Source organism: Callithrix jacchus, chromosome 8 (assembly GCF_049354715.1).
Source record: "Callithrix jacchus isolate 240 chromosome 8, calJac240_pri, whole genome shotgun sequence".
Taxonomy (NCBI): domain Eukaryota; kingdom Metazoa; phylum Chordata; class Mammalia; order Primates; family Cebidae; genus Callithrix; species Callithrix jacchus.
Window position 1 is genome coordinate 91,295,131 of NC_133509.1, and position 21,738 is coordinate 91,316,868.

Consider the following 21,738-nt stretch of genomic DNA (forward strand, 5'->3'; position numbering starts at 1 on the left):
CCCCATCATATTCAGGTACACCAATCAAGCATAGATAGATCTTTTTACATAATCCCATTATTTCTTGGAGGCTTTGTTCATTTCTTTTCTCTTTTTTTCTCTTGTCTTGCCTTCTCTTTTTTTTTTTTTAATCCTGCCTCAGGTTTATTTGTACAAATAGCACAGGAGGACCCCAGCCCCATGCAGATGGCAGCCCCAAGGGAGTTACACCAGTCCTCTGTCCTCACATTGGCAGACAAAGATATCTGTTCTATTCTGAAGCCTTTGTAGGGGCCTGGGCACCTTTGAGAGCCTGAGCTGGAACTGAAACTGGAGCTGAAGCCTGGACCTTGGTTTGATCCTTGGCCTTGGCCTTGGCCTTGACCTTGACCTTGACCTTTGGCCGGCAGAGCCTGAGCCCCTTGGCAATGCGTGCCCGAGCACGCTTCCCAAGCTTGGGGTGGGCAATGTAGGCAAGTCGATCGAGCTTGCGGCTGACACCCTTTGGGATCTTGGGCTTAACCTCCTTGGGCTTTACGAGGGCCTTGATGGCCTCGGCACGTGCACTCATGGCCTTGGCATTGTTGGCCTGCATCTTCTTTAGGCCCTTCTTGTTGTGCTTCTTGGCAAAGCGCATGTTCCTCAGGAACTTGGGGTCCACCCCCTTAAGAGACTCGTATCTTTATGATCGGGGTTTCTTGATACCATTTCTGTGCCATTTTCAGGACTGGTTGTGTGTGGTGTGGTTCTTGGACTTGGCCATGTCTGCACCCAAGCCGCGGTTCCCGAAGCTCCTAGGACCAGAAGAGAGACTGCCTTCTCTTTTTATTTCATTGAGTTGATCCTCAATCTCTGATATCCTTTTTTCTGCTTGATTGATTTAAAACTTGTGTTTGCTTCACGTAGTTCTTGTGGTGTGTTTTTCAGCTCCATCAAGTAGTTTATATTCTTTTCTAAGCTGGCTATTCTAGTTAGCATTTCATCTAACCATTTTTCAAGGTTTTTTGTTTCTTTGCATTGAGTTAGAACGTGTTCCTTTAGCTCAGAGAAGTTTGTTATCATCCACCATCTGAAGCCTGTTTGTCAAGTCATTGCACTCTTTCTTGGTCATGTTGTTCCTGTATTGAGGAGTTGTGACCCCTTGAAGGAGAAGAGGTGTTCTGGTCTTTGATGGTTTCATCTTTTTTGCGGTTTTTTTCCCCATCTTTATGGATTTACCTGTCTGTGGTCTCAGGGAGCTGCTTGATGAGGGTGCTTGTCTACCTGTGGAGGTGCTACTGGGTTTCTAGGGACTCCTTCAGGTTACTAGGGAAGCTTCCTGTGGCTTTTTGTTTACACTGGGGGTTTAGGCCCACCTCTTACGCTGACCGGGCAGTGCTGCCGGGTGGTCAAGAACTCAGTCCCGTTGCTATGTAAGGTTCATGTGTTTTTTGTTAAAACATGTAGCCCAGTCCCACCCCTCTTATGGTGGGTTGTGCCCTTCCTCCACTGGGCTGGATCATTCAGGGTTCAGCTCAGACTGGCACTGGCTGGGCAACCCGCTAAAGTCAGAGCTTCAGCTCTCTGGGGTTGCTGGGAGAGGGTAGGGACCCACCCAGCCACACCTGGCCATCTTCCCCTTTCGACTTCCTCTCTCTGGTCAGGGAGAGGGGGCGATAGCTCAGTCCGAAAACTCTCCCGGCTGCCTTTTGGACTTATGCGTCTGTTGAGGTCTGTGTGCCAATCCGGGACACCACACTGGATTATTATTCAATTCTGCGCTTGTAATTCCCAGCGCTTGACTGGCAAAGATCCCCTGTTCTGTGTATTGCTGAGGCTTTGGGGGAAGCTATATCTGGACTGGAGTGCCAGAGGGGGAGCCTCTGACTCGCCAGTCAGATGGACTTTCTGGGTGAAGCAGCACCTCTCCCCGCCTCGGTCTGCCCTGCCTGGGCTTTGCTCACCATCAGACCAGACCTCTTGAAATGCAGCTGGTACCTCGGTTGGAGCTAAGAGATCTCTGGATTTCTGCATCTCTCTTGCTGGTTATCGGGCGCCAGAGTTGTGTTTATTCGGCCATCTTGGAGAGTGTTATTTCTATTTCTAGATCCTTGAGGAATCGTCACACTGTCTTCTACAAAGGTTGAACTAATTTACACTCCCACCAACAGTGTAAAAGTGTTCCTATTTCTCCACATCCTCTCCAGCATCTGTTGTCTCCTGATTTTTGATTGCCATTCCGAGTGGAGTGAGATGCTCTGTCAGTGTGGTTTTGATTTGCATTTCTCTAATGACCAGTATTGTTGAGCTTTTTTTAGCATATTTGTTGGCTGCATAAATGTCTTCTTTTGAGAAGTGTCTGTTCATATCCTTCACCTAATTTTTGATGGGGTTGTTTTTTTCTGGTAAATTTGTCTAAGTTCTTTGTAGATGCTGGGTATTAGCCCTTTGTCAGATGGGTAGATTGCAAAAATTTTTTCCCATTCTGTTGGTTGCCAGTTCACTTTCTTTTGCTGTGCCACAGCTCTTTAGTTTAAGTAGATCCTGTGTGTCAATTTTGACTTTTGTTGACAATGCTTTTGGTATTTCAGTCATGAAGTCCTTGTCCATGCCTATGTCCTGAATGGTATTCCCTAGGTTCTCTTCTAGGGTTTTTATGGTGTTAGGTCTTATGTTTAAATCTTTAATCCATCTGGGGTTAATTTTTGTATAAGGTGTAAGGAAGGGATCTAGTTTCATATGGCTAGACAGTTTTCCCAACACCATTTATTAAATAGGGAATTCTTTCCCCATTGCTTGCTTTTCTCAGGTTTGTCAAAGATCAGATGGTTGTAGGTGTGTCATTATTTCTGAGGCCTCTGTTCTCTTCCATTGGTCTATATCTCTGCTTTGGTACCAGTACCATGCTTTTTTTTATTACTGTGCCCTTGTAGGATAGTTTGAAGTCAGGCAGCATGATACCTCCAGCTCTGGTTTTTTTTCTTTTTGCTTAGGATTGTCTTGGCTATGCAGGCTCTTTTTCAGTTCCATATGCAATTTAAGGTGTTTTTTTTTTTATTCTGTGAAGAAAGTCAATGGTGGCTTTGAAATTAATTTATAAATTCAAAGTAATTTATAGATTCAATTATATAATGGTAAAGGGATCAATTCAACAAGAGCTAACTATCCTAAATATATATGCACCAGTACAAGAGCACCCAGATACATAAAGCAAGTTCTTAATGACCTACAAAGAGACTTAGACTCCCACACAATAGTAGTGGGGACTTTAATACCCCACTGTCGACATTAGATCAACAAGACAGGTAATTAACAAGGATATCCAATACTTGAACTCAGATCTGGACCAAGTGAACCTAATAGATATCTACACAACTCCCCATCCCAAATCCACAGAATCTACATCCTTCTCAGCACCATATCACGCTTACTCTAAAACTGACTACATAATTGGAAGTAAAACACTCCTTAGCAAATGCAAAAGAACGGAAATCATAACCCTGCCAACACCCTAAGCCTCAGCCAGAACACCCTGAACCTCCGCCTTCGATCCCTGCTCCACCTCTCTCCAATTCCCCTACCTTCACTCCACAGCTGCTCCCAAACATGGCATCCCCTGCAGCCAGCTCCCTTACTCCCACTTCGAGAAGTGGTGGGGGTGGAAGTCATTGTCTGTGTTCATGTCTTCTGTCTGATCCCTACCAAATCGAAAAGTGCCTCAGGTCTTCCTCCTCTGATCCAGACACTTACATCAAATAATTTAAATATCTTACCCAGTCTTATGAACTTACCTGGTGTGAGCTGCATATTATCCTCTCCTCCACGAAGAGAAGGAAAGAGTGTGGCTTGAAGCACAGGCACATGCTGATGACCTTCACTGGCAGGACCCTACTAACCCTGTAGGGGTGGCTGTTGTCCCCTGAGAGGAGCCAGCCTGGGAATGTCAGCCTACAGATCTGGGCTGGTCATCTTGTAACTACATGATTACTTGCCTCATGGCAAGCCTTAACAAAGCTGCCCATGAGACTATAAATTTTGAAAAACTCAAATTTCCCAGAAAGCAGATGAAAACCCTGCCCAATTTCTCTGCTGCCCTACAGAAGCTCTCCAGAAATATACCTGCGTTGACCCTGCCTCCCGAGAAAGGACTATTGTCCTTAATACCCATTTCATCTCCCAATCTGCCCCCAACTTCCAGCATAAACTCAAAAAGCCTGAAGATGGCCCTCAAACCCCACAACAAGACCTCCTTAACCTGGCTTCAAGGTCTTCAGTAATAAGGATGAACAAAGTGAAATAGACAAGGCCCAAAGAGATGGTGCTAAATACCAGCTTCTAGCAGCAGCCATTTGCCAACCTGGTTATGGCACCCAGGAGTACAAAAGACCTGACAGCAGCGCACTTCCAGGGGCATGTTTCAAGTGTGGCAAGGAAGGCCATTGGGCACAGGCATGTCCCAGTCCATAGGTGCCAGAAAGCCCTTGCTCTGTCTGCCAGCAGACAGGCCACTGGAAGTCTGTCCTCTCAACAGGCAGACAGAAAAGCCTGTACCTCCAACCCATAACCCCTTCACCAAGACAAAAGGTGAAGAATCACTTGCACCCTTGCAGCTCCTTGGCTTGGCTGCTGAAGACTGATGAGGCCCAGGGCCCGCGGCCCCATCTGCCATCACTGCATCGGAGCCCAGGGTAACTCTACTAGTGACAGAATCAATACTGGGGCCACATACTCAGCTTTGCCTGAATTCCCAGGACCAACTCATCTCTCTCCAGTCCCAGTTGTGTGAGTTGATGGACTTGCCTGACATCCACAGGCTACCAAGCCCCTTATACTTGTTCTTTAGTTAACACTGTTTTCTCACACTTTTTTTTTTTTTTTTTACCATGCCTTGCTGTCCTACTCCCATTCTAGGCAGGGACCTCCTAGCCAAATTCAGAGCTTCCATCACCTTCCTCTGCCCTCCACCCAACCCGACTCTCTCCTCCTCCTTTCCACTACCACACCAGCCCTTGACCCCTCCCACCAGTACCCACTCCCCACCTCCCTTGTTAATCCAATAGTGTGGGATACTACCATCCCTTCTGTAGCAATACACCATGACCCCATCAAAATCCAATTAAAGGACCCCTCCAAATTTCCTAGGATTCTTCAATGTCCCATCTCATTAATTCATCAAAAAGGCTTACAGCCCATCATAAACTCCTCTCACAGGGCCATCTCAGACGAATCCATTCTCCATGTAATACTCCCATACTCCCTGTCAAAAAGGCAGACAGTTCTTCTTGACTAGTCCAGGAACTCCAGGCTGTCAATCAGGCAGTCCCTTCTATTCATCCAGTAGTTCCCAACCCTTACGTGCTCCTTTCTCTCATCCCTTCCAGTACAACCCACTATACCTCCATCGATCTGAAAGATGCCTTTTTTACCATTCCCCTTCATCCTAACTCCCAAAATCTTGCCTTCACTTGGACTGATCCCGACTCCCTTCAGTTACAACTCATATGAACCGTCCTCCCCCAAGGTTTCAGGGACAGCCCTCATTTCTTCTGGCAAGCTCTGGGTCAAGACCTCACCTCTCTAGACCTTTCTTCTAGGCGGCTTCTCCAGTATGTGGATGACTTCCTTCTCTGTAGCCCCTCCCAAGAGGACTCTCAAACTCACACCATTACCCTTTTGAACTTTCTCGCTAATGAGGGATATAGGGTCTCCCCCTCCAAAGCACAACTCTCCTCTTCAACAGTAACATACTTAGGAGTCCACTCTCCCCTGGTACCCGAGCCATGACCTCAGCACAGACAGCACTAATAGAGAGCCTGTCCCCACTCACCTCAAAAAATGAAATCCTTTCTTTCCTAGGGCTAGCAGGTTTCTTCAGAATATGGATTCCCAATTTTGCCCTCCTAGCCCGCCCCCTCTGTGAACCTGCCAAAGGCCCTCTAAATGAGCCACTTCACAGAACATAATCCCAGGCTTTCACAAACTTAAGGCTGCTGTTGTCACTGCTCCCGCTTTATTTCTGCCTGATGTCTCAGTCATTCACTCTGTACACAGCTGAAAAACATGGAATAGCCCTTGGCATCCTTGGCCAACAAAAAGGAAGTCCCCCCTCCTTTGCTCCCGTGGCTTACCTCTTTAAACAACTAGACACCACTACTCAAGGATGACCAACCTGCCTCTGAGCCCTAGCAGCAGCCACCACCCTAGCCTTGGAAAGACTAACATTCAATCAAGACACCACCATTCACCGCTCACATAATTTATAAGATATCTTCTCCTACTGAGCGCTGCGTATCCTTTCCCCTTCTTGTATCCAACTACTCCGTGCCCACTCTCGAAAAACCTGAGTTCTGCCTCTCCAAAAGTGCTCCCCTGACTCCTGCATCTCTGCTTCCACTGTCTTCCTCCCCTCCTACTCACTCCTATATTGAAGTCCTTGATCAGTTACAGCCTCATTTCCTAATATCTCCCTTGAGCCTCTCCCCAATCCTGACGACCAGTTATTCATAGATAGCTCCTCTTCTAAACCAGCCAACTCCCATGAAATCTCTGGGTATGCAGTTGTCAGTCTTGACTGAGTAATTGAAACTAAACCCCTACCCTCATGGAACCTCCTCCCAAAAGGCAGAACTTAGAACTCTCACTAGAGCTGTAACCCTTTCCAAAGGCAAATGCGTCAACATTTTCGCAGACTCCAAATATGCTCACTACATCCTTCACTCCCATGCCGCTATTTGGCAGGAAAAAGGATTTCTTACTGCCAAAGGAACCCCCATCACTAATGGTCTGCTTATTAACCAACGCCTCCAAGCTGCACACCTCCCAGCTACGGCAGGAGTTATATACTGCCGAGGACACCAGACAGGATCAGATGAAATATCAGGAGGGAACAGAAAGGCCAACAAGGCAACAAAAGAAGCCTCCCTTTCCTCTGTCCCTGCCCCTGTCCTCCTCATCACTCTCTCAGTCCAACCCCAGCATTGCCCTACTGAATTGTTCACTACTGCAATAAGGAGCCTCCTTCCAGAGGAGCTGGATAGTCAAAAATCACAAACTCATCCTCCCTCAGGAACAAACTAAGGAAATTCTGACAGCTCTTCACCAGTCCTTTCATATCGGTGCACGCCCCCTGTACCTTCTCCATCGCCTTTACTTCTCTTCTCCCCACCTATTTACCACACTAAAGGACATACCCTCCAACTGTCATGTACGCTCTAACTTCCTCTCAGGGGCCCTCCACCCTCCTCCCATCCCCACACATTAGCTAAGAGGATCACTCCCAAGAGAAGACTGGCAAGTAGACTTCACCCACATACCTCCTGTCAAAATAAACTAGGTTTCTTCTTACCCTTACAGGCACCTTCTCTAGGTGGGTGGAAGCGTCCCCACCTCCTCTGAAAAGGCTGCAGTAGTCTCCCAAATTCTTTTAACAGAAATCATCCCTAGATTTGGTCTCCTGCACTCCATACAATCAGACAACGGCCCTAGCTTCATCTCCCAAATCACCCAACAAGTCTCTCAGTCCCTCAGCATCCAGTGGTGCCTGCGTATCCCATACCAACCCCAGTCATCTGGAAAAGTAGAAAGGGCAAATAGGATCCTTAAGACTCAGCTAATCAAACTCACTCTCAAAAACCAAAAGCACCCTCCTTAGCCCATTTGAGTTACTGTATGGATGCCCTTTCCTCTTACAAAACAGGCCACTTCTTAAAACTCTCCACTAGGAGAGTGTCTGCCAACACTCTCCCTCATCTGACACCTTCTCTGTGAACATGCCGGCCGGACCCTCCCAAGGCCTCGTGAAGGCCCAGCTAACCAGGCCCTACTCCCAAGAGAGTATGTTTTCTAAAAACCCTTAATCCCACAAGCCTTAAACCAAAATGGGAAGGCCCCTTCCAGGTTCTCCTTAGTATCCCCACGGCGGCCAAATGCTCAGAACTTACTTCCTGGTATCATCTTTCCACATTACAAGTGGAAAGGCCCCCACTGGCCCATCTACTCCTTCCTCACCAACCACTCATTAATACTGCAGCATTGTCCTCGGGCCAACCAGACTCCACCTTACAGCCATTCCAGAGGATCTGCCAGAGGACCAGACAGTTAGGCAAAATTACCCCATTTGTTCCCGCTCCTTTCTTACAAATCAAGTGTTATATCACCCTTAAATGGAAATTGCTTACCACATCCTCCTCACAGGAACGGCCTTACTCCCTCTCTTGTTTGCAGTAGGTGTATATACTGTAGCCCCTCAATGTGGAACAGCAAGCAGAGAGCCTTCACTGCCCTAATTTTTTGCCTGATCATTGCACTAATAGCAGGAATAACAGTCACTGGTAAATAATGACCCCCTTTTTTATGTCCTGTCTCTGTTCATGTTGCTTCACTGTCTTCCTTCACTGTCTCACGAGGATATTCTTCAGGGAAGAAACTACTCTCTCATTCCTAGATTGGATAACTGACCTTACCTTCCAAGGCACCCTGTGCAGTTTCACCCTAGATAAAGTCCAGTTTTTTACCTTCATCCTTACCCTTTGCTTATTTGCTACTCCTGCCCCCCCCCCCCACCAACACCTACCCCATCCCTTGCTACGCCACCTTCACCACACTCTCAACTCAGTTCCAACTAAACCAGTGTAACCCAGTTCTAACAAGCAACTGTTGGCTGTGCCTCTCTGTCTCGGACACTGCCTACATTGCCATCCACGTCCCCACGTAAGACTGGATTCATACCAGAGTAACCTATCACCCCCACTTTCAATTAGGGGGACTGTTTCAATATAATTTACAGCAACTAATACAGCTCTCTATAAATCCTTCACAGAACATAACAAACCTCAGTCTCCCACTGGACAAGCAGTTGTTATTACACCCTTCTCTCACCTCCCTTACTCCCTGTATCAATCAAGTTCAGCTCTACTAAACCCCATCACCACACAAACAGCTCTGTTCTCTCAGGCCCCACTGTGCGTTCAGTGCCATTCCCCCACCGGCCACCATGTAGGCCACCTGCCCCCCAACAGTATAACTTCACAACTCAAACCCTCCACTGAGCATACCAACCAAAACATATTCAAAACTCCTCTCTGCTTTTCAAGCCCTCCAGAACTCAACATCACCCTACTCCTTAATAAGAAGTCAGGCTTCTGCAATGGCAGACACTGTCCCTGCTTACGTCTCCATCCCTGGCTGCCCTCCTATGAAACCAAGTCACCTAAAACTCAAGACCGTCTCCTCCACCCATTCTTTACCAAGAACTCCTCCACCCATTCTTTACCAAGAACTCCTCTCACTGGATTCTGGTAGACACCAAACACTTCTTCCTGCACTGGGAAAATAAAGCACTGTGGGGCACTCAAACTCCTCTTAATGCACCCCTGTAGCCACTCACTGCAGCTGCACTCGCAGGGACATTAAAAAACAAATTTAGGCTGGGCGCGGTGGCTCAAACCTGTAATCCCAGCACTTTGGGAGGCCGAGGTGGGTGGATCACCAGGTCAAGAGATTGAGACCATCCTGGTCAACATGGTGAAACCCCGTCTCTACTAAAAATACAAAAAATTAGCTGGGCATGGTGGTGCGTGGCTGTAATCCCAGCTACTCAGGAGGCTGAGGCAGGAGAATTGCCTGAACCCAGGAGGCGGAGGTTGCGGTGAGCCGAGATTGCGCCATTGCACTCCAGCCTGGGTAACAAGAGCAAAACTCTGTCTCAAAAAAAAAAAAAAAACAAATTTTCACATCTCTTCAACATACACAACCAATTCTGTCTGCCAAGCTAAGGTGTCTTTTTATGCAGCACCTCCACCTATATTTGCCTCCCCACTACTAGTATTCCTCAGCCTAAAAGTTAGTATAGCCCCAGGTAACCAATCCTTATCCATCCCAGTCAGCACTCCTATCTGGCAGTGCTGGGCGGTGCAGCTCATACATCTGCTGTGGGACTAGGAATAGCTACAGGAACTGCCAAGCTTTCCAACTCTCTCCTACTATGGCTTCCTCTCCAAAGACCTTACAGACAGTATAGAGGACATGACCAAGTCCATTTCTACCCTCCAAACACAAATAGATTCACTGGCTGCAGTTGTCTTCCAGATCCGCAGAGGCCTCAATCTACTTACCGCTGAAAAAGGTGGTCTCTGCGTCTTCCTAGACAAACAATGTTGTTTCTATCTCAAGCAATCAGAATAGTGCAAGATGTCAAAAGACTCAAAGACCGAGCCCAAAAATGAAAAGAAAACAATTCTTCTGCCTGACCCGCCTGGCCCCTCAGGTCTCTCAGCTCATCTCTCAGCTCCTGGGCCCCTTGGCTGCTTCTGCTCCTTATCTCTGCTATAACTCTCCTCCTCCTCTTGGTCTTTGGCCCTTGTCTCCTACGTCTTTTCACCTAGTTTTTGCAGAATCGATTACAAGCCTTTATCTGCAGTGCAATACAAGACATGATGATATTCCAGGACTACAACTTGCATGCTAGCCTCACCCCAACCAGCGTCCCTACTCAGCATGAAGCAGCGAGAAATGAACAGTGCCCCTTCTCCCTTTCTTTTACATATATAACAAAAGGCTGTAATGTTAGGGTCACAACAAGGCAAGCCCATAAACCCGCTCCCCATTCTCCCCTGCTAAGCCGAGCTCACAACAAAAACAGCCTCAGGCCTTATAAACAGGGTACCTGGATTCCAGGATGTGGTCCCACCCAGCTCTCAAAGCCAGGATGGTGACCCAATTAAGCAGAATGTTAACACCTAAGAACCAAGATGCAGTTTTTCTTAGAATAGCACCAGCTATCTGCAAACCCCCTATATAACTCCCATAGTCTGTAGGCCAGTTTGCTGCCTTCACTGCCGTGGTGAGATAGCTGGCCTGGCAGGTTGAAATAAACATTCTAAACCTGAGCCTGGGTCTGCCTCTCCATCCTTTAGGTCAACCTTACAGTTTGATTCTCCCCATCACTTTCAGGTACACTGTTCAAATGTAGGTTTGGTCTTTTCACATAATCCCATATTTCTGGGAGGCTTTGTTCATTTCTTTTCACTTTTTTCTCTAATCTTGCCTTCTCACTTTATTTCATTGAGTTGATCTTCAATCTGTTATCCTTTCTTCTGCTTGATCGATTTGGATATTGAAACTTGTGTATGTTTCATGAAGTTCTCATACAGTTTTTCAGCTCCATCAATTCTATGCAGGTTATTCTAGTTAGCATTTCATCTAGCCTTTTTTTCAAGGTCCTTAGCTTCCTTGCATTGCATTAGAACATGTTCCTTTAGCTCGGAGAAGTTTGTTAATACCCATCTTCTGAAGCCTGCTTGTCAGTTTGTCAAACTCATTCTCCATCCAGTTTTGTTCCCTTGCTGGTGAGGAGTTATGATCCCTTGGAGGAAATGAGGCATTCTGGTTTTTGGAGATTTCAGCCTTTTGCACTGGTTTCTTCCCATCTTTGTAGATTTATCTACCTTTGGTCTTTGAAGTTGGTGACCTTTGGATGGGGTCTCTGAGTGGACTTCCTTTCTGCCGATATTGAAACTATGTTCTGTTTGTTAGTTTTCCCTCTAACAGGCCCCTCTGCTGCAGGTCTGCTGGAGCTCTACTCCAGACCCCATTTGATTGGGAATCATCAGCAGGGGTTGCAGAACAGCAGAGAATGCTGCCTGTTCCTTCCTCTGATAGTTTCACCCCAGAAGGGTACCCGCCAGATGCCAGCCAGAGCTCTCCTGCATGAAATGTCTTTCAGCCCCTGCTGGGAGATGTCTCTCAGTCAGGATACACAGGGGTCAGGGAGCCACTTGAGGAGGCAGTCTGTCCCTTATTAGAGCTCAAACGCTATGTTGGGAGATCTGTTGCTCCCTTCAGAGCTGCTGGGCAGGAACATTTAAGTCTGCTGAAGCTGTACCCACAATCACCCCTTTTCCCAGGTGCTCTGTCCAGGAAGGTAGGGGCTTTATTTATAAGTCCCTGATGGGCTGCTGCCTTTTTTCTGTGATGCCTTACCCAGCAAGAAGGGAGTCTAGTGACAGTCTGCCTCCAGAGGCCTTGCTGAGCTCATGGGCTCTGCCTAGTTCCTCTGTAAATTTCCAAGTGACTGTTTACACAGGCGAGGTTATAACTGCCCACCTGAGCCTCAATAATGGCGGACGCCCCTCCCCGCACCAAGCTCAACTGTTCCAGGTTGAGCTCAGACTGCTGTTCTGGCTGTGAGAATTTCAAGCCGGTGGATCTTAGCTTGCTAGTCTTCGTGGGGGTGGGACCCACCAAGCCAGATTACTTGGCTCCCTGGCTTCATCCCCTTTTTCAGGGGAATGAGCAGTTCTGTCTCACTGGTGTTCCAGGCGCCACTGGGATATATGAAAAAAAAAAAAAACCTACTGTGGCTAAAACGGCCACCCAGTTTTGTACTGGAAACCTGGGACACTGGTGTTGTAGGCACCAGAGGGAATCTCCTGGTCTGGGGGTTATGAAGACCGTGGGAAAAGCACAGTATCTGAGCCAGTGTCAGGAAAAGTCCCTAATGGCTTCCCTGGGCTAGGAGAGGGAGTTCTCCCACCCCTTGCAGCCTCCCAGGTGAAGCAACGCCCCACCCTACTTCAACTTGCCCTTCATGGGCGAGCACCCACTGTCTAGCCAGTCCCAATGAGATGAACATGGTACCTCAGTTGGAAACATAGAGATCACCCAGCTTCTGTGTTGCTATCTCTGGGAACTGCGCACTGGAGTTGTTCCTATTCGGCCATCTTGGCAGAAACCCCTGTTACACTTTTATATATAGTGGTGGGAAGGTGACGGTGATTGTTCAGGATGGTTAGAGGGTGTATCACATTAGAGTTTTCATCCTTTTATTTCCATCTTAATTTGGATGGTATAAAGCAGCATTATGAACAAATGCTCAATTGTATCACAATATCCAAAGTAAATGGCAGTGGTAGGCAGAATAACACCTCCTACCCAAAAAAGATGTCTATGTCCTAATCTCCAGAACCTGTATGTTACCTATGTAACAAAGCGGGGTTTGGGATGGATTAAGTTAGGAGTCTTGAGACAAGGGTTTATCCCCAGATTATCCAGGAGGGCCCAACATAATCATAAAGGCCCTCATAAAAGGGAATTAGGCAGGTCAGAGTCAGAGAAGTGGACATGATGCAGAAGCAGAGGGCAGAGAGAGACAGAAACATGAAGATTCTACACACTGACTGCAGATGGAGGAAGGGGCCAGGAGTGAAAGAGTGCAGACCACCTCTGGAGGAAGCTGGAAAGGGTCAGGAAACAGATTCTCCTCTAGAGCCTCCTCAAGGAACACAGTCATGCTGGTTTCATGACTTCTCACCTCCAGAAGTGCAAGATAATAAATATATGTTGCTTTAAACCACATGTAATAAATACATTTGGCAATTTGTTACAATGGCAGTAGGAAACTAATATAATAGCTTCATATAAAACAAAGTCTGGCAGGTTACTCTCTATGCAAAAGTTATGACCTGGCTCCACTTGAAATGATAAGGCCATGGCTTGTTGAGATTTCATGGGAAGAGATCGACAGTCATGGAGGTTGGAGGTTGGCTCTGTCTTCTAACTGTGGCCCCAGGAAGGCAAATGAACCTTTGGAAGACACAGCCACACTGAAGCTCTCGCACAAATCTGTCCTCTCTGATGGGAAGTGGGAGCAGATATAGGAGACTTGCTGTGGCACTATTTAAGAGTCTCTGCTTTTCTGTGACTTATGGCACTGGGCAGTTTGGACACTTGCAGAGTCTGCTATGTAGGAAACTTAATATCCTGACAAGGGACAATGAAAACAGAGCATAGGACCTGTATGTCTGAGCAGCTCTTTTTGCTATCTCTAGACTGCTGTGGTTCTACTCAGCCAGGGCAAGTGTTTGGTGCTAAATCAAAATAGCCTGGTGTCCAATTAGTGTGACCACTTGACCACTTTTATTCCTAAACTGTGATCACTAGCTCCTTGTTTATTCACTTATCCACTTACAAGGTATTTCTTAAGGACCCACTCCATGCAAATAGTGTATTGGAGACAAGTCTTATCTCTGCTATCAAAAAGGTGTCAGGCTAGAGAGGGAGACAGAAGATCAGGTCCTTGGTCACAGTTCATTCTTGTGAGTTCTGTGAGAGGCATGCAGAGGTGCTACGGAAACTCAGAGCACTGGACCGGAGCAAGCTGGGGAGTAGGCTGGCAAGGGAGGGAGGAAGGGAAGGCTTCTAGAGGGGATGTCATTAGAGTGTCATCTTGAAAGATCAGAAGGAGCTAACCAGACAGATGGTGGGGCAAGGAGGCGAGAGGGAGGGGAGAGCAGTCCATAAGGAGCGAGCCACGGGGGCAAAGGCAGAACCCTCCAAGGCACCCCACTTAAGGACAGCAAGATACCTGATTATAGAAGGCAGCATGCTGGAGTTCTGGCTGGCAGTAGGGAGGCCCAGCTTCTAGGCCCACTCTGCCATTAGTTGTCAACTGTGAGTCAATGAACCATTCCAGGCCTTGATATTTTTTTTCTAAAAAAGAAAAAGCAAAGGGGCTTTAAACCTTAAAAGATTGTCCTTCATATCCGGTTCATAGCATAGTGCTGTATATCTCCCGTACCTTGTAGTTCTACGAAAAACAAGCAATATTTAGTTGGGAGAGATAGGAGACTTACTGTTTTACATTCTCATCAGTGATCTCTCCCGTGGTCAGTTGTTAGGCTACTACTAAAGCTCGTCTGTGGGTTTCTTATTGTCCCTTTGGGTCAGCGAGGTTTATTTTTTTCAGTGAACACAGATTATTGGTATCTCCTTTGCATAGTCTCCAGATGTATGACAATGTTTACAAGTGAGGCAAATTACTTGGTGATAATTACTTAATTACCACCCCCGGTGCTAGTTTTTCGAGACTGTTCTTGTTAGGTATAAAGAATGTTTTTGTTGTGGAGTACATTATCCTACTCAATAGCTCATACAGAACATTAAGTTCAGGTGACTTAATAATTTAGGCATGGTTGGGGAGCAGGACAGGGAGTAACCAATGTTATAGGAATAAATTGGATAATTTGAATGTGTCCCCAACCAGCAGAATACGGTCCACTGAAACACATAAACATAGAGGAAGAAATACAATGCCACATAATGAGAAATGACAGGCTTCTTAAGATATGGTGTATGTAGCTTAATAGGACATCTAAAATAAGTTGATAATGCGTCAGTAACAAAGTGTTCCAGAAGAAGGTAGTACAGTTTTCCTGATGCCTGAAGACTAGTAGGTGGGTTATGAATGAGCCTCCATTCCCTGGAGTAGTTGGGGAAATGCTGCTGGAAGTGTTGGCATCTGTTTGGACATCAGCACTTTAGTGTGGGGCAGTGGGGTGGGGATGGTTAATGGGTACAAAAATATAGTTAGAATAAATACAATCTAGTATCTGATAGCACGGCAGGGTAACTACAGTCAACAGGAATTTATGATACATTTAAAAATAACTAAAAGAGTATAATTGGATTGTTTGTAACACAAAGAAAAGATAAATGCCTGAGGTGATGGATACCCCATTTACCCTGATGTGATCATTATACATGGCAAGCCATATCAAAATATTTCATGTACCTTATAGATACTGTGTACCTGTAAAAATTAAAAATAGAAAAGTAACAAACATCAATCTAAGTGGCATAGATTTGTATAAAAATATGTATTATACTTCATTTTTTAAAAAAGCAACACTTAGGATTTTGAAAACTGAACAGTTCCTGAATGCCTACTTTAAGTGTGGGGCAGCGTGCTACAGCCTTTATACCCGTGTCTTACCGGGGAGAGCTCATGAAGAGAAACCACCGGAGAAAAAAAGGGTGGTGAGGAAAGGGTAAAGAAGCTTTGAAAATTTTACCAAGAGGATAAAGGGTAGGAGTCTGACAATCACCTTGCTGTATATGAAAGCGTGTGGTGATTCTCTCCCATTTTTTTTCCATTTATTTTTTCTAACTAGAGATGTGGTCTTGCTCTGTGGGCCAAGCTGGTCTCCAACTCCTGGTCTCAAGCAATCCTCCGGCCTTGGCCTCACAAAGTGCCAGGAGTGCAGGCATGGGCTGCCATGCCCAGCCTCTTCCCTGTGGTATAAAAGGAAGGGAACTAAGGGGAAATTTGCTTTAAAAGGCAGCTGGAAGACTGAGGGTTATTAACTAGTGAAAGATACATCAAAACATGGATTGTGGAATTTTTCATGAGGGTGCTATTTTAAAATAGGTATGCGTTTGTCTGCCCCGGAGTGGGAATTAGAAAAATAGACAAAATGATTGGGTTTCTTTTAACTAACTGATGTCATGTCTAATTCAAAAAGCACTTGTTCCTTGGAGAAAGCACTATTGCTTTTCTGTTGTCTCAGAAAGTCTACAGGTAAACGGCTGTGAATACATCTCTAACTTGACAGTCTCCAAGAAAGCTGTGACATTCCCAAATAAGCAACTGTAATATTCTCTTTTGCAGATTTGTATCTGCTTTTTTACTTGTTAAATTTTTTATGTGTTTTCTGTGGAAAACTCACTATCAAAAAAAAATCTAACTATTCAATTAATACTCTCTCTGATGTTGAAAAATGAAATTCTAAATTCCTGTGTGCAAACTTTTAACTATCACAATTGTAAATCACAGGATACTGTGAAGCTTTCAGTATCGCACTTTATGGATGTCTCTTAAATTCTGTCACCCAGCCTCTATGATAATGAATTTGTCTGGATTGTTTTATCTTTGCTATTGTTATTAGTGTTGTTTTTAATGTAGAGAGAAATTTTTGTCAAAAATATGGGACAAAAATTTAAATTCCTTCAAGTTCTTTTTCTGGGCAGTCTTCTAAAGAAAGCTGTTTGTTTGTTTTTTTTTTTTCCTCCAACAGGTAAACTTAGAGTTTCAACCCTTCTACCTGTTGAGTAAATAGCTTTTCATGAATTAAAATTAAATCCCTTCCCCAGAACATCTTTCTGGAGGAAGGGCATTTTGTCCTGACACAGGGTGTCTTAGGTTTCCCCTGCAACATCCGAAAACCTCAGAAGCAGTTTTACATGCAGCATATTTGCCTCCCGCTACTGTAGTAATTACAGTAACATCCTTGCATTTTCTGCATGGCCTAGCAATGATTAGATTGTTACTGAAGGCTGCTTGGATTTTTTTTTTCTTGTTAATTCCTCTGGTTTTTTTTTGGGGGGGGGATTAACAATGGAATACCAAAATTTCTGCTGTTTTCTAGCTTTATAAGGAGATTGTCTATTTACAAAAGGAACACCCAGTGAATTGGCACAAGAACTATGCCATCGCCTGTGAGCGGATGCTGCGCCTTCAGGCAAGAGATGCAGACCCTGAAGTCCTGCTATCTGAAACCATCAAACATTTTCGTCTGTATTCTCAGAAAGCACAGAATGATCCACAGCACGCTGATATTTTAGGTGCTATAAAGCACCTAAGAAAAGAACTGCAAAGTCTGAGAAGTAGGAAAAATGTCTGAGACAGCAAAATATGAAAAACCTGCTCATCATTCAGCTTCCAAAATTATGAAGTCCGGAAGTTTTTCCTTCAAGAAAAGAAACTGCATAAAACATTTAAAACTAAGTCATCTCTGAGATACGATCATCTCCTAGATATAAGTAACATGGTCCAGCAGTACTGTTTCATGGGGTGTTGAGTGACTAAGATCTCCCACTTACACAAAATTCTGTTTATCCCATGTTACCAAATTAACCTTTCAGTGAGAAGCTTTTGAAAAGTCTTCTGACTTCCAGTCTTTCACCAGATGACTGTGCTTGATTAGATTCTAGAAGAGAATGAACTATTTTCATGTAACTAAATATTGACCATGAACTGTTTAAGGGCCATGCTTATTGAGGTCAGTTTTAAAGGTTAAATTTTTTTTATAGTAATACCAGACCAAAGACATTTTATGTTTTCTGGGAAAAAAAAAAAAAGAAGAATGAATCTTGTTAGGCTTTAGGTGAGAATACATTTTTTACAAAGTAGCTATAGTTGTTACATAGTCTTACACTTCAAGCTAAACACTAAGTGGGTGATATTTTTAAAGTTTGTTTTACTGTCTTAGATCGTTCTCTGAAATAAAAAAAAAAAACTAATTTACTGTTTGCTTCTTTCAGTTTCAGAAACTGATTGGCAAGTAAAAAGGATTTTGCATTTACTTAATTTTATATTTATGTTTTACTTCTATTTGGACTCAGAGATCTAGGCCCAATAATTAGTAGGTTCCTGCTGCCAAAATGCAAAGGGGAAAAAAAGGCAGGGACTGGGGGGGATGGGAAAGGGGCTCAATAAATTCATTTCTGTTACAAGCATCTTTTATACATATTACTAAAGAGAACATAGTAAGAAATGCAAATAATAGTTCTTTATTTTATTATGACAGTTAATTAATAGCAACCTGTTTTAATGAATAAAGTCACTCAGAGTCCTTCAGCACTTCCTAAGTAGAGGCCAGAATCTGTAGGGCTTCTTTTCCCCCCAATTGTATAGCTCCTAGACTCCAAGCACTATATAGGCCCCTGTATAGAAATGCTCACTAATGAAGAGGGAGGGCTAGAAGCTTGTCTGCATTCAAAGATCACTGGTGAGTCATTCAGCAAGAAAAGGCCCCTTACCAGGAATAGTCACAGTTCCGTGGCATTGTACTAGCAAAAGGGTCTGATCAAAGGTCTCCTGTGGAGCTTGCATGGTTCCCTTTCATACTACGACCATAATTAAAACCACTAATTCTCTTTTAAAATGCTGCAGGATGCCATGTAGGCATCTGTCTGGAGTGTCCTTTGTGATGTCATAAGCTGTTAAGGACCAGTGCCGAGGGCTTTGAGTGAAATGCCAGTCATGAAGGTGCTTCAAGACAAGGGTGCCTCTAAAAGCTTGACAGGGCCTTGACTGCACAATTCGAGCTGAATTTGCCCCTTGTCAGCTGCCAGTAAATAAATCTCAAAGGGGGAAAAGCTGAAGTTTCATTACCTGATCCATGGGGCTTTGTTGGTTTTGGCATCACACAGGGGAAGCTCTTGCCCCTCCATTCTCTGGATTTGAAGATGTCCATTGGAGCCTGCAGTGCCTGGACAGGGTTCAGAGCGGAACCTTTTGAAGAGTGTCAATAGTTGTAACAGTTCAGCTGTTAGGAAGACAAATAAATGGAGGAGCTCATTAATCCGCTTTTGGCTCTCAGTGCCTTTTGCCCTTTTATCACAGCCTTATTAGGCTCCTACTCATCTTGAACCAGAAAAAAATGAATTGAAGTTGTTGAGTACTAATTGGCAAAGACTTTTAATCATGGGCCAAGAACTTTCACTGACTTGAAAGTAACTTCTCCACAGGGAAGAACCAGAAACCTGGTTTACCTTAAAACAAAAACCTGTTGGAGTTCAGCGTGGTGTAAAAATGTAAGGAAGCGTTGATAAATTGTCTAAGTTTATCCATTTGAAAGAAATTAAGATTATGATATTCTCTTTTTAAAAAAAAAAAGTACAATAAAATTCAGACATTCCTTAGGAAAGCATTGTCTTTATTGGTTCAGAAAAGAGACTGCAAGCATATGTGTGGTGGTCCTGCTTGTTTCTGAACATCTACACACAGGTATGTGAATATTCATCTCTGCATCTACATATGCATGTGGTGTTTGAGGAACCTTATTAAAAGTGATATTTCCTATTAGTAGCCTTAAGAATGACAGATGAAGACCTCTGCACTTTTAAAAATGTTTTAAATATGTGTCTGTACTGTGGAGATATGTGTATGGCTGAATGCTTTGTGTATGGATTATTGTCAGATGGTACACAGATTATTTTGCATGTGTCCAACAATGGCTTTGGGCCACTCTGTTAGAGAAACCAATAATATGATAGCCCAGAGCAGATAGGATCTTAATGAGTTAAGTTTCTACAAACCATGGGTAAATAAAAACCTAGTACCCTGAGCTGAGATTTAGAGATATTGGGCTTCATTCCCAGATCAACTACTTTGGAGAATCCTTTCCTTTCTATTAGATGAGGTTAAACAAGTTGCTTTCTTTTTCTTTCCCTTACTTTCCTTGGCTAGTGTACAGACACCATAAAATCTGATAAAAGGGGTTTCCTGTAGTCTGACTCCCCGACATTGAGGAGACTTTGATGGAGGTGACTTCTCATACAGGATTTGGCCAGCGTTCTCCTAGCAGTGTCCCAGGAGTTCCATGGTTGGCAGGACGACAGGAACCCCACAAAGCCTGGACTTTGGCCTGAGGAGCCAGTGGGAGCCAGTGAAACTGTCTGCCTCTCCACGTTTCAGGTCCCTGCCGCCCTGGCATCGAGGCTGACACGCACCAGTGGGCAAGTGTGGCGCCCATCTTATCTGACTAACCACTGAGTGGACTGCACTCCCTGTGCTTCCCTGTTCCCTTTGATGGGAGTATGCTTGGTTCTTGGTATTGACTTGCCTTTTTTTGTTGTTTTTTAAAAGAACTCATTTTAAATGCTTCTGTTCTCTTACTCAAAATGTAGCCAAAATAGAAAGGAATCAATGACTAGTGTATTATTTTAAAACTCCAAACAGAAATGTGAAATGTTATTTCTGCTTATATTCTTAGTGTTTTATTTTGGTAGAGCCATAATGTTTAGCCTTTATGATATTTAAATAAAGCCCATTTTGAGTGTTCAGATTATTTTTTTATGATACCCTGCTGATATCTTTAAGTCATCAGGCTAGGATATGAAGAGTAGTTTTTTTATGTCTTAAAAGTGAAATATTGTGAATCTTTAATCATAGTTCTCACCAGTATCCCTCAGAATTTTTAAATGTTAATGCTGTAATATTTAGGAAGACATTTTTTACCAAAGGTTGAAAAACAAAGGAATCCTATTACTCTGACTTCTGGTATGTTTTACTTAAAATTCTGTTCCATCGGGCTTCAAGTCTTATGATTAGGTAAAGAAAACAACTTCAACCCAGTAAGAGATTCACATTTTGTTGTGAATGCAAAACCATTCTAATGCTGATACAAACAAATAAGTAATGTTTCCAGGGATTCTGGGAACATCTAAAGGCCAAGATCTTGGCACAGCATTACAGAGCAAACAAGGAGCTAAAGCTTCAGCAGTGATCATATTCAATGAAGACATCATTGTCAGTACCCTCTAAAGGTCTGTTTGATTTGGATCAGCACAGACGGTGTTTTTAAAACAGCCCCAGGAATAGTACAGAGTGCTTACCCAGCTATAGAAAATTAAACAGGAATATATCCTGAAAAGGGGTTTTTTCAGGGAAACAAAAAAATCTGATTGCGCTTCAACAACGTAACATACATTTGATGGAAATTGTATGTATTCAAAAGATTAGCTCACACCATATTGAAAATAGAAAAAGTGGTGATGCCACATGAGAAGGACAAGTAGTAGCAGTTCCAACACTGTAAATGTGAAGCCAACAATTTTTGGCCTGAAAGTGGAGTTGTCTGACTCTTTGCTACAGATCCAAAGTTAGGGGTGATGGTTAATTTTCAATACAGACACTGTGGTAATATTAGAAAGTTGGGTTGACAAGGTTGGGAAAGTTACAAGATAAAGGTCAAGGCACAAAGGCACATAATTGGGCCATACTCCTATCCCAGTGAGCCAGCGTCACAGAGCAACTGCAGAGTTGCAAGTCTTCTTGTATATAGTTGCCTTTAGATGAGGATAAAAGTATAATAAAAGATAAATAGAAATGCACCAAATCTAAGCTTTAACCCTTTCAAAACTTTGTTTAGGATTTGTTATAATTCTCATATAAGTAGCAGAGGGCGATGTACAATAGATGGAAACGGCATTTTTTTTTTT

General features: G+C 44.1%; 2 protein-coding genes across 9 annotated transcripts in view; one reads left to right on the forward strand and one right to left on the reverse strand.

Annotated features, from left to right (window-relative positions):
* LOC118144951 (uncharacterized) overlaps positions 1–18,662 on the reverse strand; it is a 38,460-nt gene extending 19,798 nt beyond the window's left edge. For both annotated transcript variants that reach the window (XR_013521722.1, XM_035260604.3), the window contains exons 1-2: positions 18,553–18,662; positions 14,321–14,445 (exon numbers count right to left, since the gene is read on the reverse strand). Coding sequence is in view for 1 of the 2 variants with exons in the window: in XM_035260604.3 (XP_035116495.1) it covers positions 14,321–14,445; positions 18,553–18,625 (198 nt within the window). In the remaining variant the exon portion in view is untranslated. The remainder of the gene's footprint in view (positions 1–14,320; positions 14,446–18,552) is intronic.
* The window catches only part of TMEM260 (transmembrane protein 260), an 81,093-nt gene extending 60,508 nt beyond the window's left edge, over positions 1–20,585 (forward strand). For 2 of the 7 annotated variants that reach the window (XM_002753936.7, XM_009006078.5), the window contains one exon: positions 17,160–20,585. In XM_002753936.7, the coding sequence (XP_002753982.1) occupies positions 17,160–17,414 (255 nt within the window). In that variant the 3' untranslated portion in view covers positions 17,415–20,585. The remainder of the gene's footprint in view (positions 1–17,159) is intronic. The other 5 variants (XM_009006075.5, XM_035260602.3, XR_013521721.1 and 2 more) reach the window with 4 other exon arrangements.
* Positions 20,586–21,738: the final 1,153 nt, after the last annotated feature.